At 44.3% G+C, this 27,939-nt stretch overlaps 1 protein-coding gene across 1 annotated transcript in view; it reads left to right on the top strand.

Annotated features, from left to right (window-relative positions):
- The first annotated feature begins 1,375 nt into the window (after positions 1–1,375).
- LOC140721234 (HEPACAM family member 2-like) overlaps positions 1,376–27,939 on the top strand; it is a 32,688-nt gene continuing 6,124 nt past the window's right edge. The window contains exons 1-3 of the mRNA XM_073036090.1: positions 1,376–1,586; positions 17,823–18,113; positions 27,623–27,883. Coding sequence (XP_072892191.1) covers positions 1,538–1,586; positions 17,823–18,113; positions 27,623–27,883 — 601 coding nt within the window. The 5' untranslated portion in view covers positions 1,376–1,537. The remainder of the gene's footprint in view (positions 1,587–17,822; positions 18,114–27,622; positions 27,884–27,939) is intronic.

The raw sequence follows: 27,939 nt of genomic DNA, 5'->3' as shown, positions 1-27,939 counted from the left end.
GAGTGGTAAACGGTCAGCAGGATGTGTTGGCCAAAGGGCTTGCCTCTCTGCTATACTATTCTAACTCCAATAGAGAGAGTCATGCATGCCTGAACTGGAAGCTGAATTTCTGTCCTCAGAAGCCACTGATCTCTCTGCCTCCTCTCACAGTTTGTTGTTGCCCAGTGCTTGGCCTTAATCCTGAGGGTCACATCAATTTATTTGCAAAACATGTATCCTCCTTGTGTGTTGTTGTGCACCAGCCTGTCCAGGTCCCTCCGAGCCACTGGGGGCAGTCTCACTCCCCTTTCCCACCATTTTGGCTTCCAGTCATAAAGTAGAAACACTTCCCAGCGGTTGAAAGAGTGCAGCTTGAATCTGTCAACCTCTTTTCAAGGACTGGCTCCAAAACATAACCATGTTACCAGTCAGCTATAAGATCTTGGAAGAAATTTTTGAATTTTTTTTTGTTCATAGAGGCCACTTTATTGACATTTGTAAATATACATAATAAAAAAACATTATCATCTCATGGGTTTTAGGCCACATTGTTGCATTTGCAATGACACCTGGGAACCAAGGAACGGAACAAAAAGATTTCAAACTCTACGTGGTTGCTTTGAACCCTGCTCACTTGAAACTTAGTTTGAAAGAACTTTATTTTGTTGTTTGCTGTTTACTCTAATCATGCAGGTGTATTTTGATCTTTAAACATAAAACAGGAAAGTACAGCACAGGAACAGGCCATGCAGCCCATAATGTTATGCCAAACCAGCTGAAAAGCAAATCAAAAATAGCCAAACATTATGTTGGAAACCATATTTTTTCATATTACTTTTTATAAGACCTGTACTTTTGAAGAAACTCATGGCACACTCACTGACAGCAAGCTAAGCTAACAGTGTATCACCTTTCTCATTTTTCATTGGCTAAGTATTACCCACATGATGTAATTGTTTTAATTATATAGTCTATTAACTAATTTATTACTATCTAAGGATTTCTCTTTCTCTTATCTATAAAAGTGATAGATTACACACTACGTAGCATCTACCCAAACAACATTTCTCAAGTTTGGCCAGGCCGGAGGCTGTCTCCCCCACCCCTGCCCCCCCCCCCAGACTAACCGAGCTGGCTGAACCGGAGGGTTAGATGTGGAATTCGCTGTTTCTTGCATTAAAAATTGTGAATTTGCTCGATATTAAAGGCAACCAAGTGGTTGTGGGCCACGGGTACATCAGGCATGATCTAACGGAATGACAGAGCAACATCGAAATATTATTTATCTCAAATGTACCATATGTTGTCCCAATTGGAGTGAATTCAGTAACTTTCAGTTTTACATTTGTGAACCACACCTCGAGTCTGATGTTCTCCATTTCCTGTTACTGTTTGTTCCTCTCTCCGGGGTCCAGTCCGCTCTGTGCTCGCCAGTCAGTGTCCCGGTCCGGGCGGGCTGAGGATCTCGGCGAGTTTGAGGTGCCGGTCGGAGTAACCTGAGACTTGGGAAACGTCCCTCAATAGTCTGGGAGTTTCAGCTCCCGCTCGGCACCTGGACATGTTGTCACTCGTTCTCCAGTTCATGCTTGTTGTGGCTCACGTGAAAGGTGAGGGGCTGGGGCCGGGGCCGGGGCCGGGATGCGGGGTGGTTCACAGAGACATGGAAAGTCAGAAGTCACGTGACTTCGGGAATGTTCTCTGCTTTCCTGGAGTCCTTGACGATGTTGGGTGGAGCAGAAACGTCTTGTGGAGGACGTGGTCTTTCTGAACTCCGGCTGTGTCAGAGAGAGAGGGGGGTTGGTCTCCGTGATATTGTTTAGATCAGAGTCACAGGATGATGGAGCAGTAAACGAGGCCTCTCTGCCCGTCATCAGGGTTTATTACTTTGGGGTGTGGGTGTCACTAGATTTATTGGGGAGCCCCTTTGGGACTGTGGAATTGACAGCATTGTTTGATGCCTCTTAAAGTATAAGTTGTGAATGGAAAGCATGCCTGTGAGAGGTGCCTCTTGTACCAGAAGGGGAACTGTACACACTTCACTCATCTACAGAAGCAGCTTCAAGCAGTTTGAAGTCCAGATCTTGGAGCTGGAGAACTCTGATGTTTCAGTGAGGTCGGGGGAGCTGTGGTAGCAGTTTTGTGGTGGTTACCCAACTGTAGGTTGAGAGTGAGCTCGAGCCCCTCCACTCCATCTGCCAAAAGCCAAATTTCCCAGTGATCAAACATTTTAATTCTGATCATCATTCCCAATCTGACATGTTGGTCTTTGGCCTCCTCTTTTGCCACAATGAGGCCATTCAGGGTCGAGAATAAACCTCATATTCTGTCTGGATAGTCGCCTGCTTCTCCCCTTTCTCCCATGGTCCACTCTCCTTTCCTATCAGTTTCCTTCTTCTTCAGCATTTTACCTTTCCCACACACCTGGTTTCACCTGTCACCTTCTAGGTAGTCCTCCTTCCCCTCCCCCCCTTATAATTCTGGTATGTTTCCCCTTCCTTTCCAGCCCTGAAGAAGAGTCTCAGCCTGAGACGGTGACTCTTTATTCTTTTCCACGGCTGTGGCATTCCTCCAGCATTTCGTGTGTGTTGCTCTGGATTTCCAGCCTCTGCAGAATCTCTTGTGTGTATAGATTGAGGGTGTGTCTGCAGAGAAGGAATGGGTGGGAGCTGAGTGTGTGGATGAAGATAAGAAACCGCAAAAGCTGAAAACATTCACGAGGACATGAAAAGAAAAGGGAGTTGGAATTGGCCACTCAGCCCTTCAGGCTTGCCCTGTTATTCAGTATACACTGGAAATGCTGGAGGAACTCAGCATCTCAGCCATCTATGGCAGGATTAGACAGCTGACATTTCAGGCCAAGATCCTTAATCAGGACTGGAAAGGAAGGGGAAAGAAGCCAGAATAAGAAAGAGGGGCGAGGGGAAAGAGCAGAAGCTGGCAGGTGATTGGTGAAGCCACGTGAACAGGAAGGGGGATCAAGTGAGAAGCTGGGAGGTGATAGGTGGAAGTGGTAAAAGACTGAAGAGGAAGGAATGTGAGAGGACAGTGGACCATGGGAGAAAGAGAATGAGGAAGAGCACCAGAGGGAGGTAATGGGCAGGTGAGGAGCAGATAAGGGGTAAGAGGGAGCCTGCTTTCCTGCTCAGCACTCTGTGTAGATGTGTTCAGTCATGGGACTTTTCCAGTGATGAATTGGGCTGTATCCATTTTTTGTAGGATTTTCCATTCAAGGGCTTCGGTGTTTCTATACAAGGCTGTGGTGAAACCAATCAATATACTCTCCACCACACGTAAGTTTGTCGGAGTTTTAGATGTCATGCCAAATCTTCACAAACTTCTAAGGAAATGGAAGCGCTGTTGTGCTTTCTTCATAATTACACTTGTGTGCTGGGCCCAGGACAGGTCCTTGGAAATGATAACTGTGAAGAATTTAAAGCTGCTGATTCAATCCACCACTGACCCCCCCCCCCCATGAGGACTGGCTCACGGATCTCCGGTTTCCTCCTCCTGAGGTCAATAATCAGCTCCTCGATCTTGCTGACATTGAGTGAGAGGTTGTTGTTGTGGGACCACTGGGTCAGACAGCCAGATTTTTAATCTCTTTCAGAATTCCTGATTCATCACCACCTTTGATCCTGCTAATGACAGTGGAGTTGTCAGCAAAGTTAAATATGGCATTGGAGTTGTAATTGGCCTCACAGCCAGAGTGTAAAGTAAGTTTAGCAGGGGTCAAAGCACACAGCCTGTGGAGCACCGGTGCTGACTGATATCATGGAGAAAACGTTGTTGCCAATCCGAACTGACTGGGGTCTGCAAGTGAGGAAATCAAGGATCCAGGTGCGCAAGGAGGTATTGAAGCCGAGGTCTGGAAGTTTATTGATTAGTTTTGAGAGGATGAAAGTATTAAATACTGAGGTATGGTTGATAAAGAGCATCCTGATGTATGGACTTTTGCTGTCCATGTTCCAGGGTTGAATGAAGAGGAAATGAAATAGCATCTGCTGTGGACCTTTGTGACAGTAGGGAAATTAGAGAGGATCCAAGTTCTTTCATTGTACTATGTCACAGTGATTGGTGTTGGGTCCATTAGTTGTTTGTCATCTATATTAATGATCTGGATGACACTGAAGCAACACCCACAAAATGCTGGAGGAACTCAGCAGGCCAAGTAGCATCTATGGAAAAGTGTGCAGTCAATGTTTCGGGCTGAGACCCTTTGGGAGGACTGCGGCAAACTGGCTGTTTGGTTTCAGAACTGGTTTGTGTAGAGAAGGCAGAGGGAGTGGTTGAAGGGAGATACTCAAGCTGGAGATCTGTAATTAGTGGTGTCCTGTAGGGGTCTGTAATGGGACTTCTGCTATTTGTGATATATGTATAAATGACCAAGATGAAAATGTAGATGGATAAGTTGGCAAGCTTGCTGATGATACCAAGATTGGAGGATTTGTGTATAGTGTAGTCTTGGAAAGAATACAGCACAATATAGATAAATTGCATATACTGTATATGCAGAGAAATTACAGATGGAGTTTAACCCAGATAAATGTGAGGTGTTGCTCCTTAGTAGGGCAAATGCAAGGGCAAGTCCAGTCAATGGGGTGGTTAAGAAGAGCTGTGGAATGCTTGCTTTCATTAGTCAAGGCACTTAGTTCAAAAGTCAAGAGGTTATGTTGCAACCTATAAAACTCTGGTTGGACCACATCTGGAGGATTGCATACAGTTCTGGTCTACAGGAAGGGTGTTGAGGCTTTGGAAAGTGTGTAGAGAGTTTTACTAGAATGCTGCCTGGTTTAGAGGCAGTCATGTACAATCATGAGAGGCTGGACAAACTTTGGTTTTCTTTGGAGTGGTGGAGGCTGAGGGGAGATCTGATAGTGATTTATAAGATTATGAGAGGCATAGATAGAGTAGACAGGGAGTATCTTTTTCCCAGGATAGAAATGTCTAATACGGGAGGGCATGCATTGAGGGTGAGAGGGGGTAGGTTCAAAGTGGATGTGGGGGGTAAGTTTTTTACTCAGAGAGTGGTGGATGCCTATAGTGCATTTCCTGGTATGGTGGCAGAGGCAAATACATTAGAGGCTTTAAAGAGATGTTTAGATAGGCACATGGATGTAAGGAAGATGGTGAGCTATGGACATTGTGTAGGTAGGATAGATTAGTTTTTGAGGGATTAGTTTTTGGGGTTTTTTGATTCACTTTTTAGCTGGGTCGGCACAACATTGTGGGCTGAATGGCCTGTCCTGTGCTGTACTCTTCTATGCCCTACATTCTATGATCTAGTAAATAAAATTGAAAGAGTGCAGAGAAAATTTCAAGGATGTTTCCAGGAGTTGAGGACTTGAGTTATAGGGGAAGGTGGTGTTGGTTAGGACTTCATTCCCTGGAATTTAGAAGTTTGAGGGGACATGAAGGGGAACTTCTTCATTCAGAGGGCGGTGGAACAAACTGGTAGCACAAGTGGTGTATGTGGGAATGATTTCAACATTTGAGAGAAATTTGGATCAGTACAAAAGACCATAAGACAGGAGCAGAATGAAAACATTCAGCCCATCGAGTATGCTCTGCCATTCCATCATGGCTGATCCCGGATCCCACTCAACCCCATACACCTGCCTTCTTGCCTTATCCTTTGATACCCTGACCAATCAGGAAACGATCAACTTCCGCCTTAAATATACCTATGGACTTGGCCTTCACTGCAGTCTGTGACAGAGCATTCTACAGATTTACTACTCTCTGGCTAAAAAAATTCCTCCTTACCTCCCAGTTACCTTCAATTTTGAGGCTGTGTCCTCTAGTTTTGGGTAACCCCACCATAGAAAACATTCTCTCCACATCCACTCTATCTAGTCCTTTCAACATTCGGTAGGTTCCAGTGAGATCCCCCTGCATTCTTCTAAATTCCATTGAGTACAGACCCAAAGCTGCCAAACGCTCCTCATATGTAATCCCCTTCATTCCTGGAATCATCCTCATAAAACCTCCTCTGGACTCTCTCCAATAACAACCCAAACATAGAAACATAGAAAATAGGTGCAGGAGTAGGCCATTCAGCCCTTCGAGCCTGCACCGCCATTCAGTATGATCACGGCTGATCGTCCAACTCTGAACCCTGTACCTGCTTTCTCTCCATACCCCTGATCCCTTAGCCACAAGGGCCATATCTAACTTCCCCTTATATATAGCCAATGAACCAGCCTCAACTGTTTCCTGTGGCAGAGAATTCCACAGATTCACCACTCTTTGTGTGAAGAAGTTTTTCCTCATCTTGGTCCTAAAAGGCTTCCCCATTATCCTTACACTGTGACCCCTCGTTCTGGACTCCCCCAACATCAGAAACAATCTTCCTGCATCTAGCCTGTCCAATCCCTTTAGAATTTTATACGTTTCAATAAGATCCCCCCTCAATCTTCTAGATTCCAGTGAGTATAAGTCTAGTTGATCCAGTCTTTCTTCATATGAAAGTCCTGCCATACAAGGAATCAATCTGGTGAACCTTCTCTGTACTCCCACTATGGCAAGAATGTCTTTCCTCAGATTAGGGGACCAAAACTGCACACAATATTCTAGGTGCGGTCTCACCAAACCTGTTGACAATATCCCAGTGTGGCCTGACTAGTGTCTTATAAAGGCTCAACATTATCTCCTTGCTTTCATATTCTATTCCCTTTGAAATAAATGCCAACATTGCATTTGCCTTCTTTACCACAGACTCAGCCTGTAAATTAACTTTCAGGGAGTCTTGCATGAGGTCTCCTATGTCCTAAGATGTTTGAACCTTCTCCCCATTTAGATAATAGTCTGCACTATTGTTCCTTTAACCAAAATGCATTATCATACATTTCCCAACATTGTATTCCACCTACCAAGTTTTTACCCATTCTTCCAATTTGTCTTAAGTCCTGCTGTAATCGCATTTCTTCCTCAGCACTACCTACCCTTCCACCTATCTTTGTAGCATCCACAAACTTTGTCACAACACTGTCAATTCAATTATCCAAATCATTGACAAACAATATAAAAAGTAGCAATCCCAATACTGACCCCTGAGGAATGCCACTAGTCACCGGCAGTCAACCAGAAAGGGCCCCTTTTATTCCCACTCACTGCCTCCTACCTGTCAGCCATCCCTCTATCCATTCCAGTAACTTTTCTGTGAGGCCATAGGATTTTATCTTGTTAAGCAGCCTCATGTGTGGCACCTTATCAAATGCCATTTGAAAGTTCAAGTAAATGACATCCATTTCCTCTCCTTTGCCCACCTTGCTGATTACTTCCTTGAATCACTTTACTGAATTTGTCAGGCAAGATTTCCCTTGACAGAAACCATGCTGACTTTGACTTATTTAATCATTAGTCTCCAAGTACCTCGAAACTTCACCATTCACAATAGACTCCAACACTTTCCCAACCACTAAGATTTGGCTAACTGGCTTATAATTTCCTTTCTTTTGCCTTCCTCCCTTCTGAAAGAATGGAGTGACATTTGCAATCTTCCATTTCTCCAGGACCATGCCAGAATCAAGTGATTTTGAAAGATCATTATTAATGCATCAGTTATCTTCTCAGCAATCTCTCTCAGGACTCTGTGATGTAGTCCATCTGGTCCAGGTGACTTATCCACCTAAGACCTTTATGTTCACCAAGCACCTCGTGCTTTATAATAGCAATGGCAGTCACTCCTTCTCCCTAACACTCATGGACCTCTAGCACACTGCTAGTATCTTCCACAGTACCCATTATGTTCATCTGCCATTTCTTTCTCCCCCATTAATACCTTACCAGCATCATTTTCCTGTGGTCTAATATCAACTCTCACCTCCCTTTTTCTCTCTATATAACTGAAAAAACTTTTGGTATCCTGATTTATATTATTGGCTAGTCTGCCCTCATATTTCATCTTTTCCTTTCTTATAGTAATTTTAGTTGCCTTTTGCTGGAGTTTAAAAGATTCCCAATCAGCCAATTTCCCAATCACTTTCGCTACCTTTCCTTGGCTTTTATGTAGTCCTTAACTTCCTTTGTCAGCAACGGTTGCCTACCCCTGCCATTTGAGAACTCCTTCTGCAGGACATACAGTATCCATCCTGTGCTTTGTGACCTATTCCCAGAAACTTTAGCCATTCCTGCACTGAAACACTCTGCTCTGGTTAATTAACACGGACACCTCACCCGTGCGGAGCGAGCGGCTGGCCATCCTCGAGCCGCTCCCACCACTGCCGGTGACGTCACAGCTGGTCATTCTGGTCGGTGACATCATCAATGCAGCTGGTAGTGCCGACAACAGGCTGGACAGCACCTCCAGATTCCTGATGGAAACAGTTAAAATAGACAAGCTGCACAATGCCTTCAGCACCCCTTCAGAAGGATGGTGATGGTTCACTGACTGAGTTGTACTCGGCTACGTGGGACTGATGGGCCCTAACCTGCTGGGAGTGTACAATGCAATACTTCCAGGCGGCAGCATGTCAGAGTCCATGAGGAAGGGCATAATTCCCCTCATACAAGCAAAAGGGGCAAAGGGCTGACATCAGAAACTGGAGAACCATTTTATTGTTGAATGTAAAATATAAGATCCTGTCCGAGGCCATCACCAATTGAAACAAGTTTGTTCCGATTCACCTGACCAAACCAATGCTGTACCTGGTAGGAAGATTTCCACAATCTCCATCAGCACAGGAGCACCACAGAATCTGTGTGCTTAGACTCACTTTACACTGATCACTGAATGGCTAAGCACAGCTCCAATGCCACATTCAAGTTTGTTGATAACACCACAGTTGGAGGCTGAGTCAAGTATGATAAATCAACCTCTACTTCCTCAGGAGTTTGCTAAGACTCAGCATGACATCTAAAACTCTGACAAACCTCTATAGATGTGTGGCGGAGGGTGTATTGACTGGTTGTATCACAGCCTGGTATGGAAACACCAATGCCTTTGAATGGTAAATCCTCCAAAAAGTATTAGATATGGTCCAGTCCATCATCAAGGACAGCACTCCCAACCACTGAGCACATCTACACAGAGTAATGTAGCAGCAAAGTAGCATTCATCATCAGGGACTCCCACCACCCAGGTTGTGCCCTCTTCTCACTGCTGCCATCAGGAATAATTGCAGGAGCCTAAGGACTCACACCACCAGGTTCAGGAACAGTTATTACCCCTCAACCACCATCAGGCTCTTGAAGCAAAGGGGATAACTTCACTCAACATCACTTGCCCCATCATTGAAATGTTCCCACAACTGATGGACTTGCTTTCAAAGACGGTTCATCTCATGTTCTTGATATTTATTACTATTATTATTTTTTGTATTGTTATGTGTGATGAGAGAACCAGATGGAGCTGGGGTCCAGAGATGACCCCCCCCCCCACCGTCAACTATGCTGCTAATGAGAGAGAGAGATGGAGAACAGAGGGAGAGGCATCTGATGCAGATGAGAGAGAGAGAGACACATGATTTAGTATTATGGCTTCTTCATGGATTATTTACCTTTTGCTACAAGGACACTTCTTGGCTCATTAACATTCCTGCGGAGACAGCAGGGAGAGGTCAGTTTGATGGACATAGAGTTGATGGATGGCTGATACCCCATCAGTGGGGATAAAAGACGGGTCTGCAGAGACACCCACAGACACACCACGAGACACTGCAAGAGTGTTGTGCACCCACAGGAAAGTGGGGGCTTGGAGGACTGAATCAGGAGATCGGTCTCAAGGCTCACAGTGTGATGGCAGGATCGGTGGGGGCTTGTGTGTATGTCCACTCACGCCAGAGTGACGAGCCCACCATGGAAGAACAGTCTAGCCGAGAACGGAGGGGTCATAACTGAATGACCACATCAGTACAAAGGGACAAGAATACAATGGAATGTTTGCGCTTTGCAGCTGCTCACATCTCTCTCTCTCTCGCTCTCTCTCTCTCTCTCTCTCTCTCTCTCTCTCTCTCTCCCCCCCCCCAACGTCACAACAGCAACTACCTCGACTTAAAACTGAACTGAACTGAACTCTGCATTATCTTAAGACTACTCATTTACCCCTAGACTTTGATAGAGCTTGGTTTTTGATTCTTATTCCCACACTTCTGTATAAGTATATATATGTAGATAGATAGATAGATACTTTATTCATCCCCATGGGGAAATTCAACTTTTTTCCAATGTCCCATACACTTGTTGTAGCAAAACTAATTACATACAATACTTAACTCAGTAAAAAAAAAAGTGATATGCATCTAAATCACCATCTCAAAAAGCATTAATAATAGCTTTAAAAAGTTCTTAAGTCCTGGCGGTAGAATTGTAAAGCCTAATGGCATTGGGGAGTATTGACCTCTTCATCCTGTCTGAGGAGCATTGCATCGATAGTAACCTGTCGCTGAAACTGCTTCTCTGTCTCTGGATGGTGCTATGTAGAGGATGTTCAGAGTTTTCCATAATTGACCGTAGCCTACTCAGCGCCCTTCGCTCAGCTACCGATGTTAAACTCTCCAGTACTTTGCCCACGACAGAGCCCGCCTTCCTTACCAGCTTATTAAGATGTGAGGCGTCGCTCTTCTTAATGCTTCCTCCCCAACACGCCACCACAAAGAAGAGGGTGCTCTCCACAACTGACCTATAGAACATCTTTAGCATCTCACTACAGACATTGAATGACGCCAACCTTCTTAGGAAGTACATTCGACTCTGTGCCTTCCTGCACAAGGCATCTGTGTTGGCAGTCCAGTCTAGCTTCTCGTCTAACTGTACTCCCAGATACTTGTAGGTCTTAACCTGCTCCACACATTCTCCATTAATGATCACTGGCTCCATATGAGGCCTAGATCTCCTAAAGTCCACTACCATCTCCTTGGTCTTGGTGATATTGAGACGCAGGTAGTTTGAGTTGCACCATATCACAAAGTCCTGTATCATTGCTAACCTGCTTTATCTGTATATTTGCATTTTTGATACTGTATTACTTAGTTTACTAATAAACACCTTTAGCTACAGTACCACCAGACTCCACCGTATCATTCCATTTCTGCTGGCTCGTTAACCCAGTTACGGGGTACATTACAAATTGGGGGCTCGTCCGGGATTTGATACCAAAATTGGGGCCAGTGAATTGTTTGGGGTGCATTCTCTTATCTGCTTTGGTTGTGTGGGAAATCAAAGAGGCAACATTAAAAATGGAGGTTAATAAGTTTGTGGCGGATCCAACCCTTGAGGGGCTGTGCAAGGCTAAAAGGGATGCACTGCTGGGAATTGCTCGGAAGTTAGAGATTAATGTGACCACTCGCATGAAGAAAGTTCAGGTTCAGCTGTTAATAGCACATCATTACGTAGCTGAGGGGAAATTCGAAGAGGAGGCATTAGAGTTGTTTGTTGAGGGTAAACCACTTACTGAGGCTGAGGTTCAGCTTCAGGCAGATAAAATAAAGTGCGAACATGAGTACCGAATGAAACAGTTGGAAGCAGAGAGTCAGAAAGAGGAAAGGGAGGAGAAAAAGAAGAGGGAGCATGAGCTTTGAGTAAGGCTGGAGCTGGAGGCCGAGAAGGAATGGGAAGGAAGGTAGTTTGAGCTGGAAAAACTTAAGGCATTGCAGGTAGGGGTTCAGGCAGTAGACCCAAACAAGGGGTTCAGGGTTGGTCAGGAGGTTAAGTTGGTACCCCCATTCGAGGAAATGGATGTCGATAGGTACTTCCTCCATTTTGAGAAAGTTGCTATGCATCAGGACTGGCGTAAGGAGAAGTAGGCTGTTCTGTTACAGAGTGTACTTAAGGGGAAGGCTCAGCAAGCCTATTTGGCATTGTCTGTGGATGAGGCTAAAGATTATGATGAAGTAAAAAGTACTGAGGAGTTATGAATTGGTTCCAGAGGCGTACAGGCAGAAGTTCCGGAATTTGAGGAGGCCATGGAACTGCACGTATTTAGAGTTTGCCCATGAGATGCAAATGTATTGGGATCGTTATGTGTCTCAAAAGGGGTCAATGGAGATTTTGATAGACTGCAATAGCTGATGCTGATCAAGCAGTTTAAAAGTTGTGTCCCTGAGGGTATGAGGACCTACTTAGACAAGAAGGAGGCAGAGACTCTGTCTGCGAATGCCAAGTTAGCAGTCGAGTATGCCTTAACACACAAGATAAAATTTTCCCCAAATAAGAACTACCAGAGAGGGAGTAGGGATGGTAAAGAAAGCCCACCGGCTAAGTCAGAGAATAAGCCGGGAACTATTGGAAAGTGTAAGGAGGAGGAAAAGCAGGCTAGAAGGAAGTTTCCCAGTTTTGCGTGTTATAATTGTGGGAAGGTTGGTCACATAGCATCCAAGTGCCTGGCGCCAAAGAAAGAATCAGGAAAAGGAAAGACGGCAACCCCGACTGGTTGCATTGAGCCGGTCAACAGCCCGATGAGGAGGGAGAGGTTAGATAGAGCCCAAGAGGGGTGCGAAAAATTTATTTTGGACAGATTGGTATCCATGAAGGAGGGAGAAACCCCAGTTCCAGTGCGGATCTGGAGAGATACTAAGGGAGGTTAGTCATTGATCTCAAGGAAGGTGTTAGAATTCGGTGCTGAGACCGAGACCAGGGAGGTAAATGTGATAAAAGGTATCGGACAAGGGACTGAAGCCGTACCTTTGCACAAGATATATGTGAACTGTGACTTGGTATCCGGACCAGTCACAATAGTGGTGTGGTCTGAATTACCCATGGAAGGCGTGGATGTCTTACTCGGTAATGATCTTGCAGGTGGGGATGTGTACTCAGCAGTGATGCTGACGAGCAAGCCTGTAAGTGCTGAGGACCTGCCCATAAATTCTAAGGTTTACCCCGCCTGCGCAGTAACTCGCAGCATGTCGAGAAAAGCGGCGGAGACAGGCACAAATTTAACTGAGTCTGGCATTGACTTAGCTGAGACGTTTCTACCGACCTCGTATCAGGAGAGGTTAAAGGATGAGAAGAACAAGGATAGTGGAGCTAAGGAAAGTAAGGGAGAGGACGTGGATTTGCCATTAGCGAGGAAGGAACATAAAGGAACAGAGATGTGATGAGGAACTTGTGGCATTGAAAGAGATAGCTCTCTCAGAGGAGGGAATTAAGAAGGAACCAGTGGGCTACTATATGAAGGAGGGAGTATTAATGAGAAAGTGAAGGCTGACTTCCATGCTGGCAGATGAGGACTGGGTGGTGTTACACCAGGTGGTGGTTCCGAAGGTTTATCGGGACAAAATTTTGAACCTGGCCCATACGATACCCCTAGGTGGACACTTTGGAGAGAGGAAAACAGTAGATAGAGTTATGAGAGACTTTTACTGGTCAAACATGAGGAAAGATATTATCAATTATTGTAGAAGGTGTCACACATGTCAGGTGGTAGGAAAACCAAATCAGGTTATCCCTAAGGCACCCCTTCGACTGATACCCGCTTTTGGGGAACCCTTTTCCCGAGTCATTGTGGATTTTGTGGATCCCCTGCCTAGAACTGCGAGTGGGCGGCAGTACGTGATGACCATTATGTGTGCTGCCACTAGATTTCTGGAGGCTGTGCCCCTGGGGAACATCAAAGCTCCCGCGGTGGTAAAGGCACTTGTAAAATTTTTCACCACAGTAGGGCTGCCTAGGGAGATTCAGTCAGATCAGGGGAGTACCTTCATGTCCCGCACATTCCAACAGATGATGTCTGAGATGGGAGCTAAACAAATTTTAGCCTCCGCATACCACCCGGAGTCTCAAGGGGCGTTGGAAAGATTCCATGCGACCTTAAAGACTATGATTAAAACCTACTGTCCGGAAGATACTCGAGACTGGGATGATGCATTACCACTCCTGTTATTTGCAGTGAGGGACACGGTTCAGGAATCTCTGGGGTTCAGCCCATTCAAGCTGGTTTTTGGTCATTGGCCCAGAGGGCCTCTGACCTTACTTAAAGAGCAGTGGTCGAGCTCGGCAGTGCATGTCAATGTGTTTGACAATGTTTTGAAATTCCGTGAAAGGCTCAACAAGATTTGCGACCTTGCAAAGAAAAATCTCCAAGACTCCCAAGTCAAAATGAAACAATGGTATGATAGACGAGCCCATGAACAGGTATTTCAAGTAGGCGATAAGGTCTTGGTTCTGTTTCTATTAGTGAACAACCCCCTTCAGGTGAGCTTCCAAGGTCCAAACAAGGTAATTAAGAAAATAGACCCTCTGAACTATGTTATCGAAACCCCTGATAGGAGGAAACTGAACCAGTTAGTACACGTTAATGTGCTGAAAGGTTATCATGAAGCAAAAGCCGCGCCAGTTGGTGCTGTCATGAAAACAAATAAGGCTGTAAGGATTGATAATGAGGGGCCCGAACATCTTGAAAAGATGAACATAGTACCCACCAGATTAGAGAACTCTGTTATTTTGGCCAACTTTGATGGTAAGGTCAGGCATCTGAAGCCTGGACAGAAGGAGCAGCTGAAAAAGCTAATTAACCGGCATGCAGATTTATGCCCAGGCGTTCCGAGGAGATGCGAGGGAACAACACATGATGTTATTGTTACTTCAGCCCAGCCCATTAAGCAGACCCCCTATCGGATGAATGTGGAAAAGAGCAAGCTAGTGGAAAAAGAACTTGAAAATATGCTAGCTGCTGGTATTATCCGGGAATCTTCCTCAGCGTGGGCTTCTCCATGCGTGGTTGTCCCGAAGCCTGATGGTAGTGTAAGGTTTTGTACAGATTACAGGAAGGTGAATGTCATCACAAAGACTGATGCTTACTCTATCCCAAGGATGGATGATTGCATTGATAAAGTGGGTAAGGCTAGATACATCACCAAGATTGATTTGCTAAAAAGATACTGGTGTGTTCCTTTGACTAACAGGGCTCGAGAAATTTCAGCATTTGTCACTCCATCAGAGTTATATGAGTACAATGTCTTGCCTTTTGGAATGAAAAACGCTCCAGGGACATTTCAGAGAATGATTGATTCCGTGATTAAAGGGTTAGACAACACAGGGGCTTACATTGACAATTTAGTGGTTTGGAGTGATACGTGGGATGAGCACATTGAGGCTGTGGAGGAACTGTTTAAATGAATGTCTGCAACAAATCTCACAGTGAACCTCACCAAAAGTGAGTTCGGTCATGCCACGGTCACGTACCTGGGTATGTGATAGGACAGGGGCTGCTGGCCTATGTGCAGGTGAAAGTACAGGCTATTTCTGAAGTCCCCGTCCCAACTGATAAGAGGGCACTGAGAAGGTTTCTGGGAATGGTGGGGTATTATCGGAAGTTTTGTAAGAACTTTGCGGATATTGCCTTTCCTCTTACAATGTACTTGCAAAAGAATGAAAAGTTTGTGTGGAGCAATTCTTGCTAAGAAGCCTTTAAGAGGCTGAAAACCATCCTGTGTTACCACCCTGTGTTAAAAGCACCTGACTTTTCAAAGCCCTTCTCCCTAGCAACAGATGCTAGCGATGAAGCTGTAGGGGCAGTGCTACTGCAGAGAACTGAGGATGAAGTTGAACACCCAGTGGCTTATTTCTCTGGGAAGTTCAATGTGCACCAGAGAGATTATTCCACTGTAGAAAAAGAGTTGTTGTCACTTATTCTGGCATTACAGCATTTTGACCGGCACAGAAGCCCTTGATAGTTTATACCGATCACAATCCATTAGTATTTTTGACTAACATAAAGAATAAAAATAGACGTTTATTAAGTTGGAGGCTGTTGTTACAAGAATTTGATATTAAAATACAACACGTAAAGGGGACTGACAATGTAATTGCTGATAGCTTATCTAAGTGTTAGATTTGAAAGTATATCTGTGTTACTCTGTTAGTTAATGACTATCTGTATACCATATTAGACTCAGTAATGTGCATGCATGTTTTAATTTTTACACCTGGTAAAAATTCTTTGAAGGGTGGGGGTGTTATGTGTGATGAGAGAACCAGCTGGTGCTGGGGTCCAGAGTTGACACCCCCCCCCCCCCCGTGAACTATGCTGCTAATGAGAGAGAGATGGAGAACAGAGGGAGAGGCATCTGATGCAGATAAGAGAGAGAGAGAGAGAGATGATTTAGTAATATGGCTTCTTCACTGATTATTTAACTTTTTCTACAAGGAGACTTCTTTGCTCATTAACATTCCTGCGGAGACAGCAGGGAGTGGTCAGTTTGATAGACATAGAGTTAATAGATGGATGATACCCCGTCAGTGGGGATAAAAGACGGGTCTGGGGAGACACCCACAGACACGCCACGAGACACTGCAAGAGTGTTGTGCATCCACAGGAAGGTGGGGGCTTGGAGGACCGAATCAGGAGATCGGTCTCAAGGCTCACAGTGTGACGGCAGGACTGGTGGGGGCTTGTGTGTGTGTCCACTCATGCCAGAGTGACGAGCCCACCATGGAAGAACAGTCTAGCCCAGAACGGAGGGGTCATAACCCAATGACCACATCAGTACAATGGGACAAGAATACAACGGAAGGTTTGCGCTCTGCAGCTGCTCACATCTTGCTCTCTCTCTCTCTCTCTCTCTCTCTCTCTCTCTCTCTCTCTCTCTCTCTCTCTCTCTCTCTCTCTCTCTCTCTCTCTCTCTCTCTCTCCAACGACACAACAGCAACTACCTCGACTTAAAACTGAACTGAACTGAACTCTGCATTATCTTAAGACTACTCATTTACCCCTAGACTTTGATAGAGCTTGGTTTTTGATTCTTATTCCCACACTTCTGTATAAATATATATATATATATATATATATCATTGCTAACCTGCTTTATCTGTATATTTGCATTTTTGATACTGTATTACTTAGTTTACTAATAAATACCTTTAGTTACAGTACCACCAGACTCCAATGTATCATTCCATTCCTGCTGGCTCGTTAACCCAGTTATGGGGTACGTAACAGTATTTGCACAGTTTGTTGTCTTTTGCACATTGGATAGGGATGATCATTCTTTGATTCATTTGTGTTTCTTGTTGTTACTGTGAATGCCTGCAGGAGAATAAATCATATTGTTGTATATGGTTACATATATGTACTTTGATAATAAATTTACTTTGTATTTTGAACTTTGAATAGTTACCTGGACTGGACTGAGAAGATAAAACTGAAATTGGGACTGTGGGGAGGGCGCTCCCTATCAATATCTGGGAAGAACCTGGTCAACAAGTGTGAGGTTCTCTCAGGCTGCTGTACTTGGTGCAAGTGTTGCCCATGCCCCGCTCCTCCAGCTTGAGAATCACCCGAGCTGTTTTCAGGTTCATCTGGGGGTCCGAGATGGAGTGAGTGAGGTGCAGATCACAACGCACAAATCCTTGTATAACGGGCACAAAAATGTACCCAATGTGTCCCTCACCCTGATAACCAACTTCATGTGTGGCTGCATCAGGCTGTGTGTGGAACCTAAATACATGGGCACCAGGTACCACTACGTGCTGAGGTTCTGCCTGTTCCCTGTGTTGCCAAGGTGTTGAAACTGAGGGATGTTTCTGAAAAGGGGATGAATGAACCCCAGAGAAATCTGAGGGTGAGGCAATTCAACTTTCTGAGAGATGGAGAATAGAGAAATCTGAAGCCAGTGAATTGCCAGTTTTGGAGCCAGTGTAGATCAGAAGCACTGGGGTCTGGCTTGAACAGGTATAGTGTGAGAGTGTTGGATCAGCCAAAGTTGATGAGGGGTTTGAGGTGGGAGGCTGGGCCAGAAAGAATTTCCACAACATTCTTGTCTGAAAGACAAGTTCCTGTAACCCCAGTAAAGAGTGGCTCAATATCTATTCAGTAGTATGTTCTCATTTGCTGTAGTTTCACTAAGTTCTGTGTTTAAGTGTTTCACAGCCAGCACATTTTAAATGAGTGCAATTATTGTTATTAACAGATACAGTTAAAGAAGAGGTTGGTCTCCTTGACTCAGCAGTTTTACTGGATCCTGAACTCAAAGTTGATCCCAGCAAGAGTGAAATAGTTTGGACTTTCATCGGCAGGAGCATTTTGCATCATGTCCCAGGTCACAGCTTAGTGAAACCGAGTGACCAGTTCAAGTTTCGTCTGCACTTTAATACTTCTAATGGTGCTCTGACTGTGAATGGATCAGAGCATGGTGACCAAGGAGATTACACCTTCATTGTGGATGGACAAGAGCTGAGAATAATACAACTACGCCTCTTTGGTAGGTAGCTTTATGTTTCATAGAACATAGAACAGTACAACACAGCTCTGCCCATTTGGCCCACAATGTTATGCTGACCTTTTAACCTATTCCCAGATAAATCTAACCCTTCCCTCCCACATAGACATCCATTTTTCTTTCATCCCTGTGTTTAATCAGGATGTGATTGGGTACAGAATTCACCATAGTTTTTTCCGGTTGTATTTTCCAGTAGAGGTTAATTTGGGTGACTCACCTGACAGAATAAACACTGAGGTGTCAGATATTGAATGCGGCCGTCATTCAACCCCCATCACTGTGATGTACCTGTCATCCCAAGGAGGAGCCCGTTCGGGATTTGATCCAACATTCATTGCTGCACTGGTGGGATGAGAGAAGAACTGTTTGCCAAACCTGAGGCTTGGGTTTTCTGTTGGGGAGAACAAAAGGATATGGTTGTGCAGTGATAGTGTGGATGGATGGAGAAGGAGGAGAAATGGAAAATGTAGCAGGAGAAGGGATGAGAGGGGAGGGAATTACAAAATGCATTAGATCTGTGTAGGAAATGGGGAAAGGGGCATGACATGATGATGAAAGAAACTTCAATAACAGTGATAATAAGTTAAAGAAGATGAAATGTATTTATCAAGCACTTTTCACACAGATGATGTAGTTCAAAGTTATTTGCAATGGGATAAAGGTACAAATTTGAAAAATAAAGTAAAAATGAATGTATATAAAAGACAAAATGATATTAATTCAAACAAGGTTAAATAAATAGATTTTAATCTCTCATTTAAAAGTGTCAACTGAGTCTAAGCCCCTTATAGTTTTAGGTATTGAATTCCACTATTTAGGAGCATAGTTTAAAAAAGCTGACCTACCTATTTTTTTCTGAGGGAGATGTTTTTAAATTTAAGAGACAGGTGGAAGAAAATCCAAGAGGCTGAGCAGGATTATGAAAGGAAAGTGATTTTGTGATGTATTCTGGTCACAAACTGTTAAAGAGTTTTAAAAACAGGGAAGACAAGATTAACATTAATTTTGAAAGATACAGAAAGCTCCTGGAGCTGTCAAATTCCACCCCACCTAATTTTTATTGGCATTATCTGCACTGGGAAGTCAGCAATGTATTGTAATAAACTTTTCCATTCTGTTTGGTAATTCCAGGTACTGAGATAAGGACTAGAATTTTGGGAAACAGACCAGGGAGGAAGATGGAGGATATAAAAAGGCAACAAACCTGAGGATGTTCTCTGAAAGACAAGTGGATCACAGTCTTGAGAGGAAAGGGGAAGAGTCAGGTACTAGAGAGTACCCCTATGGCTGTACCCCTTGACAATAAGTACTCCTGTTTGAGTACTATTGGGGGGGGGGACAGCCAACCTGGGGGAAATGACAGTGGCTGTGCCTCTGGCACAGAGTCTGGCTCTGTGGCTCAGAAGGGTAGGGGAAGGAAGAGTGTGTGTGTAGACCTCCGTTAGTCTCGATAGACCATGGATTTGCACCTTGGAAAGTTTCCAGGGCGCAAGTCTGGGCAAAGTTTTTTTTATGGAAGACCAACAGTTGTACAAGCTGCAAGTCTCCCCTCTCCACACCATCAATGTTGTTCAAGAGAAGGGCATTAGGACCCATACAGCTTGGCACCGGTGTCGTCCCAGAGCAATGTGTGGTTAAGTGCCTTGCTCAAGGACACACATGCAAGCCTCAGCCAAGGCTCGAACTAGCGACCTTCATATAACTAGATGAATGCCTTAACCACTTGGCCCTAACTAGGACTCTAACTATAGGATTCTATAGTTAGGGGGTCAGACAGGTTGGAAAGAAACTGTGATGGTAGTTTGCCTCCTCGGTGCCAGGGTCCGGGATGTTTCAGATTGCGTCCAAGATATCCTGCAGTAAGAAGCAGAACAGCCAGAGGTCATGGTACATATTGGTACCAATGACATAGGTAGGAAAAGGGAAGAGGTCTTGAAAAAAGACTACAGGGAGTTAGGAAAGAAGTTGAGAAGCAGGACCGCAAAGGTAGTCATCTCAGAGTTACTGCTTGAACCACGTGACAGTGAGAATAGGAATAGAATGAGGTGGAGGAGGGATTGGAGCAGGGGGCAGGGATTCAGATTTCTAGATCATTGGGACCTCTTTTGGGGCAGCTATGACCTGTACAAAAAGGACAGGTTGCACTTGAATCCCAGGGGGACCAATATTCTGGTGGGATGGTTTGTTAAAGCTACTGGGGAGAGTTTAAACCAGAATTGTTGAGGAGTGGGAACTGAACTGAAGAGACTGGGGAAGAGGCGGTTGGCTCACAAATAGAGAAAGCTTGTAGAGAAGCGAGAGGGAGGATAGGCAGGTGATAGAGAAGGGATGCGCTCAGACCGAAGGATTGAAATGTGCCTATTTTAATGCAAGGAGTGTTGTGAGCAAAGCGGATGAGCTTAGAGTGTGGACCAGTTCTTGAAGATACGATGTGGTGGCCATCACAGAGACTTGGATGGCTCAGGGACAGGAATGGTTACTTCAAATGCCAGGTTTAAGATGTTTCAGAAAGGACAGGGAGGGAGGCAAAAGAGGTGGGGACGTGGCACTGTTGATCAGAGATAGTGTCATGGCTGCAGAAAAGGTGGACGTCATGGAGGGATTGTCTATGGAGTCTCTGTGGGTGGAGGTTAGGAACAGGAAGGGGTCAATAACTTTACTGGGTGTTTTTATAGGCTGCCCAATAGTAACAGTAATGTCGAGGAGCAGATAGGGAAAAAGATCCTGGAAAAGTGTAATAATAACAGAGATGTCATGATGGGAGATTTTAATTTCCAAAGTATCAATTAGCATCTCCCTTGCAAGGGGTTTAGATGGGGTAGAGTTTGTTAGGTGTATTCAGGAAGGTTTCTTGACACAATATGCAGATAAGCCTACAAGAAGAGCGGCTGTACCTGATTTGGTATTGGGAAATGAACCTGGTCAGGTGTCAGATCTCTCAGAGGGAGGGCATTTTGGAGATAGTAATCAGAATTCTATCTCCTTTACCATAGCATTGGAGAGAGATAGAAACAGACAAGTTAGTAAAGTGTTTAAATGGAGTAAGGGGAGTTATGAGGCTATTAGGCAGGAAACTGGAGGCTTAAATTGGAAACAGATTTTCTCAGGGAGAAGTATGGAAGAAATGTGGCAAATATTCAGGGGATATTTGTGTGGAGTTCTGCATAGGCACATTCCAATAAGACAGAGAAGTTATGGTAGAGTACAGGAACCGTGGTGTACAAAGGCTGTAATAAATCTAGTCAAGAAGAAAAGAAAAGCTTACAAAACACTTAGAGAGCTAGGTAATGTTAGAGATCTAGAAGATTATAAGGCTAATAGGAAAGAGCTTAAGAAGGAAATTAGGAGAGACAGAAGGGGCCATGAGAAGGCCTTGGCAAGCAGGATTAAGGAAAACCCCAAGGAATTCTTCAAGTATGTGAAGAGCAAGAGGATAAGATGTGAATGAATAGGACCAATCAAGTGTGACAGTGGTTAAGTGTGTATGGAACTGGAGGAAATAGCAGAGGTATTTAATGAATACTTGACTTCAGTATTCACTATGAAAAAGGATCTTGGTGATTGTAGTGATGACTTGCAGCAGACTGAAATACCTGAGCATGTAGATATTAAGAAAGAGGATGTGCTGGAGCTTTTAGAAAGCATCAAGTTGGATACATCACCGGGACCGGATGAGATGTACCCCAGGCTACTGTGAGAGGCGAGGGAGGAGATTGATGAGCCTCTGGCGAATATCTTTGCATCATCAATGGGGATGGGAGAGGTTCCAGAGGATTGGAGGTTTGCAAATGTTTTTCCTTTATTCAAGAAAGGAAGTAGAGATAGCCGATGGAATTATAGACCAATGAGTCTTACCTCAGTGGTTGGTAAGTTGAAGGAGAAGATTGTGAGAGGCAGGATTTATGAACATTTGGAGAGGTATAATATGATTAGGAATAGTCAGCATGGCTTTGTCAAGGCAGGTTGTGCCTTACGAGTCTGACTGAATTTTTGAGGATGTGACTAAACACATTGATGAAGGACGAGCAGTAGATGTAGTGTATATGGATTTCAGCAAGGCATTTGATAAGGTACCCCATGCAAGGCTTATTGAGAAAGTAAGGAGGCATGGGATCCAAGGGGACATTGCTTTGTGGATCCAGAACTGGCTTGCCCATAGAAGGCAAAGAGTGGTTGTAGGTGGGTCATATTTTACATGGAGTTTGGTCACCAATGCAGTGCCTCAGGGATCTGTTCTGGGACCCTTACTCTTCATAATTTTTATAAATGTCCTGGATGAGGAAGTGGAGGGATGGGTTAGTAAGTTTGCTGATGACACAAAGTTTGTAAGTGTGGATAGTGTGGAGGGCTGTCAGAAGTTACAGCGGGACATTGATAGGTTGCAAAACTGGATTGAGAAGTGGCAGATGGAGATCATCCCAGATAAGTGTGAAGTGGTTCATTTTGGTAGGTCAAATATGATGGCAGAATATAGTATTAATGGTAAGACTCTTAGCAGTGTGGAGGATCAGATGGATCTTGGGGTCCGAGTCCATAGGACGCTCAAAGCAGCTGCGCAGGTTGACTCTGTGGTTAAGGAGGCGTATGGTGTGTTGGTATTCATCAATCGTGGAATTGAATTTAGGAGCAGAGAGGTATTGTTGCAGCAATATAGGACCCCGGTCAGACCCCATTTTGGAGTACCGTGCTCAGTTCTCTTCACGTCACTACAGGAAGGATGTGGAAGCCACAGAAGGGGTGCAGAGGAGATTTACAAAGATGTTGCCTGGATTGGGGAGCATGCCTTATGAGAATAGGTTGAGTGAACTCGGCCTGTTCTCCTTGGAGCGACGGAGGATGAGAGGTGACCTGATAGAGGTGTATAAGATGATGAGAGGCATTGATCATGTGGATAGTCAGAGGCTTTTTTCCAGGGCTGAAATAGTTACCACAAGAGGACACAGGTTTAGGGTGCTGGTGGGTAGGTACAGAGGAGATGTCAGGGGTATGTTTTTTACTCAGAGAGTGGTGAGTGTGTGGAATGGGCTGCTGGCAACGGTGCTGGACGCAAATGCGATAAGGTCTTTTAAGCGACTTCTGGATAGGTACATGGAGCTTAGAAAAATAGAGGACTGTGGGTAATCTTAGTAATTTCTAAGGTAGGAACATGTTCAACACAACTGTATTGTGCTGTAGGTTTTCTATGTTTCTCAGAAATAACAAGACCAGAATCTTATGGAAAAGACTGAGATGTCAGGGATTGATGCTCCCTGAGCAGATGGGTCACTGGTGGGTCAAAATGCTCTAATGGAGTATGAGGGAGGGGGTAATTCCACAGGCTATTGAAAGTACACCTTCCTCTGAGGTGCTGTGTCTGATGGTTTCCACGGCAGTGCCCGTTTCATTGATTTCAATGTCTGTTCCTCATGACAAAAGTCAGCAAAGCATTTCCATGTGTGAGGCTGCTCTGTCCCACTAGGAAAACAGCAAGAATTCATGGAGCTGGTGGTAACAGAAAATCCAACAAGAAGTGGATACGGCCCAGTCCATCGTGGGTAAAGCCCTCCCCACCATTGAGCACATTTATACGGAGCATTGTTGCAGGAAAGCAGCTTCCGTCATCAGGAGCTCCCACTACCCAGGTTATACTCCTTTCTCATTGCTACTATCAGGATGAAGGCATGACAGCCTTAGGACGCACACCACCACATTCAGAAACAGGTTTTACCTCTCAGCCATCAGGCTCTTGAAACAAGTTTTGACCCTCAACCGCCAGACACGAATCAAAGCGGAGTGAGTGGGGAGATGGGTGATTGGGAATCTTTTAAAATCCAGCAAAAGGCAACTAAAAAGCTATATGAAGGGAAAAGCTGAAATATGAGGGCAGACTAGCCAATAATATAAAGCAGGATACCAAAAGCTTTTTCAGTTATATGAAGAGTAAAAGGAGGGTGAGAGTTGATATTGGTTCACTGGAATGTGATGCCAGTGAAGTAGTAATGGGAGACAAAGAAACGGCAGATGAACTTAATCGGTACTTTGTATCTGTCTTCACTGTGGAAGACACTAGCAGTGTGCCAGAGGTCCGTGAGTGTCACTGCGATTACAAAGGAAAAAGTGTGTGGCAAAGTGAAAGGTCTTAAGGTGGATAAGTCACCTGTGACAGATGGACTACATCCCAGAACCCTGAGAGAGGTTGCTGAAGAGATAACAGATGCATTGGGCATGATCCTTCAAGAATCACTTGATTCTGGCATGGTCCCAGAGGACCAGAAGATTACCAATGTCACTCCACTCTCTAAGACCATAAGAAATAGGAGCAGAAGTAGGCCATTTGGCCCCTTGAGTCTGCTTTACCATTCAATCATGTGCTGATACAATACATCCAGTCATCCCCACTCCCCATCTTCTCACCATACCCTTTGATGCCCTGGCTAATAAAGAACCTATCTATTTCTGCCTTAAGTACACCCAGTGACTTGACCTCCACAGTTGCTCATGGCACAAAATTCCACAGATTTACCACTCTCTGCCTAAAGTAATTTCTCCGCATCTCTGTTCTAAATGGACATCCTTCAAACCTGAAGTCCTGCTCTTTGTCCTAGACTTCCCTACCATGGGAAATAACTTTGCCATACCTAATCTGTTCAGGCCTTTTAACATTGGGGATGTTTCTATGAGATCCCCCTTCATTCTCCCGAACTCCCGGGAATACAGCTCAAGAGCTGCCAGATGTTTCTCATACAGTAACCCTTTCATTCCTGGAATCATTCTCGTGAATCTTCTCTGAACTCCCTCCAATGTCAGTATATGCTTTCTAAAATAAGGAGCCCAAAACTGCAAACAATACTCCAAGTGTGGTCTCACAAGTGCTTTATGGAGCCTCAACATCACATCCCTGCTCTTATATTCCATACCTATAGAAATGAATGCCAACATTGCATTCGTTTTCTTCACCACCAACTAAACCTGGAGTTTAACCTTTAGGGTATCCTGCGCAAGAACTCCCAAGTTACTTTGTATCTCTGCATTTTGAATTCTCTCCCCATCTAAACAATAACTGCCTGTTTATTTCTTCCACCAAAGTGCATGATCATACACTTTCCAACATTGTATTTCATTGGCCTCTTCTTTGCCCATTCCCCTAAGCTATCTAACTCTCTCTGCAGGCTCTCTGTTTCCTAAACCCTAACTGCTCCTCCACCTGTCCTTGTATCATTGGCAAATTTAGTCACAAATCCATTATCCCATAATCCAAATCATTGACATACATTGTAAAAAGCAGCGGTCCCAACACCAACCCCTGTGGAACTCCACTGGTAACCAGCAGCCACTCAGAATAGGATCCCTTTATTCCCACTCTCTGTTTTCTACCGATCAGCCAATGCTCCACCCATGCTAGTAACTTCCCTGTAATTCCATGGGATATTATCTTGCTCAGCAGCCTCATGTGTGGCACCTTGTCAAAGGCTTTCCGAAAATGCAAGTACACCACGTCCACTGCATCTGCTTTGTCTACCCTGCTTGTAATTTCCTCAAAAAATTGCAGCAGGTTTGTCAGGCAGGATTTTCCTTTCAGAAAACCATGCTGGCTTTTGTCTATCTTGTCATGTGCCTCCAGACTCTGTAATCTCATCCCTCATGATCGATTCCAACAACTTCCCAACCACTGATGTCAGAGTAACAGGTCTGTAGTTTCCATTCTGCTGCCTGCCACCCTTCTTAAATAGTGGAGTAACATTTGCAATTTTTGAGTCATCCAGTACAATGCCAGAATCTATCAATTTCATCAGGTGCAGGAATTCTATCCACCCTCAGACCATAAACTTCCTGAGCACCTTCTCCGTTGTAATTTTCACTGCACATACTTTATTTCCCTGACGCTCTTGAATGTCCGGTATACCGCAGATGTCTTCCACTGTGAAGAGCGATGTAAAGTATGCATTCAGTTCCTCTGCTATCTCAGCGTCTCTCATTACAATACCTCCAGTGTCATTTTCTTCTTGTCTTATATCTCCCCTCGACTACCCTTTACTCTTCTATATACTTAAAAAAGCTTTTAGTATCTTCTTTGATATTAGTCGCCAGCTTCCTTTCATAAATCATCTTTTCCTTCCTAATGACCTTCTTAGTTTCCGTCTGCAAATTTTTTAAGAGCTTCCCAATCCTCTATCTTCCCACTAGCTTTGGCTTCCTTGTATGCCCTCTCTTTTGCTTTTACTTTGGCTCTGACTTCACTTGTCAGCTTTGGTAGTGTCCTCCATTTATTCTTATTTGGAATATATCCACCTTGCACTTCCCTCATTTTTCACAGAAACTCCAGCCATTGTCCTTCGTGCTAGTGTCCCTTTCCAGTCAATTTTGGCCAGTTCCCCTTAGGAAGGGAGGAAGGCAAAAGAAAGGATATTGTAGTCCAGTTTGCCAAACCTCAGTGGGTGGGAATGTGTTGGAGTCTATTATTATGGATGAGGTTCCAAGGTATTTGGAGACTAATGGTAAAATAAGTGAAAGTCAGCATGGTCTCTGTTAAATCTTCCCTGACAATTTTGTTAGAGTTCTTCAAGGAAGTAACAAGCAATGTGGACAAAGCAGAGGCAGTGGATGTCATTTGCTTGTATTTTCAGAAGGCATTTAATAAGCAACCACAAATGAGGCTGTTTAACATGATAAAATCCTACAGGATTACAGGAAAGATTCAGCAATGGATAGCAGAATGGCTGGCAGGCAGGAGACAGTGAATGGGAAGGAGGGGGCCTTTTCTGGTTGGCTGCCGGTGATGAGTGGTGTTCCTGGGGGTGGGGGTTGTTGGTATTGGGACCGTTACTTTTCACATTGTTTGTCAGTGATTTAGTTAATGGAATTGATGGCTTTGTGACAAAGTCTGCAGATGATACGAAGATAGTTGGAGAGGTAGGTGGTGCTGAAGAAGAAATGTGATTGCAGCAGGACTTTGACAGATTGGAAGATTGGGCAAAAAAAGTGGCAAATGGAATACAGTGTTGGGAAATATATGATAATGCATTTTGATAAAAGGAACAATAGCGCGGACTATTATCTGAATAAGGAAAAGGTTCAAACATCACTTCCTGAGCCACTCATTCATCTGTAGCATCATCCTATTCCTGCTGTGACTGGCACGTCTATGAACTTGCAAATGAACATCTAAAACAGAGATGAAACAGTTTTGAGTTTTTGCTTCCACAGCTCTGAAGAAGATAGTTTGGAATCTTTGAATATTTTTGAGGCAGAGGTAGATAGATCCTGGATAAGCAGAGAGGTGAACTGTTATCGTGGGAGATGGGAACATCTACCATCAGGTTAGCTGTGATCTTGTGCAATGACAGAGCAGTGTTGAGGTTTAAGTGGCTTTTATTTCCATTGTTGTCTATGTATTTGGTTTGCAGAACCGACTGTACTTTAGTATCTCTGTGCATATCTGGTGCAATGTCACATGGTAAGATTGCATTCTACATCAAGATCGGAATATCATGGTTTCATATTCTCTCCTTTAGATGAGCTGTCAGAAGGTTCCATATTGACCAACATCGAATCACTGGGTTTCACGGTTGAGCTCACCTGTGATGTCTTTGGAGATTTGAATGTGTATCAGTGGCAAAAGAATGGAGGGGAAACCTCCCAGCATCACCAACTAACAGATGAAAACAGAACACTTGTTATCCCAAGCGCTTCATCTGAAGACTGTGGAGTGTACACCTGCATCACAACCAATCCTGTCAGCTCCATCCAGACAAACTACACCTTAATGTTGCGAGGTGAGCTTCATTTCTGAATGACATTTTGCAGTTAACATTTAGACCATATTGGTGGG

This window comes from Hemitrygon akajei, chromosome 2 (assembly GCF_048418815.1).
Source record: "Hemitrygon akajei chromosome 2, sHemAka1.3, whole genome shotgun sequence".
Classification (NCBI taxonomy): domain Eukaryota; kingdom Metazoa; phylum Chordata; class Chondrichthyes; order Myliobatiformes; family Dasyatidae; genus Hemitrygon; species Hemitrygon akajei.
The sequence above is the reverse complement of the archived record's forward strand: the minus strand, read 5'-3'. Positions and strand labels throughout refer to the sequence as shown.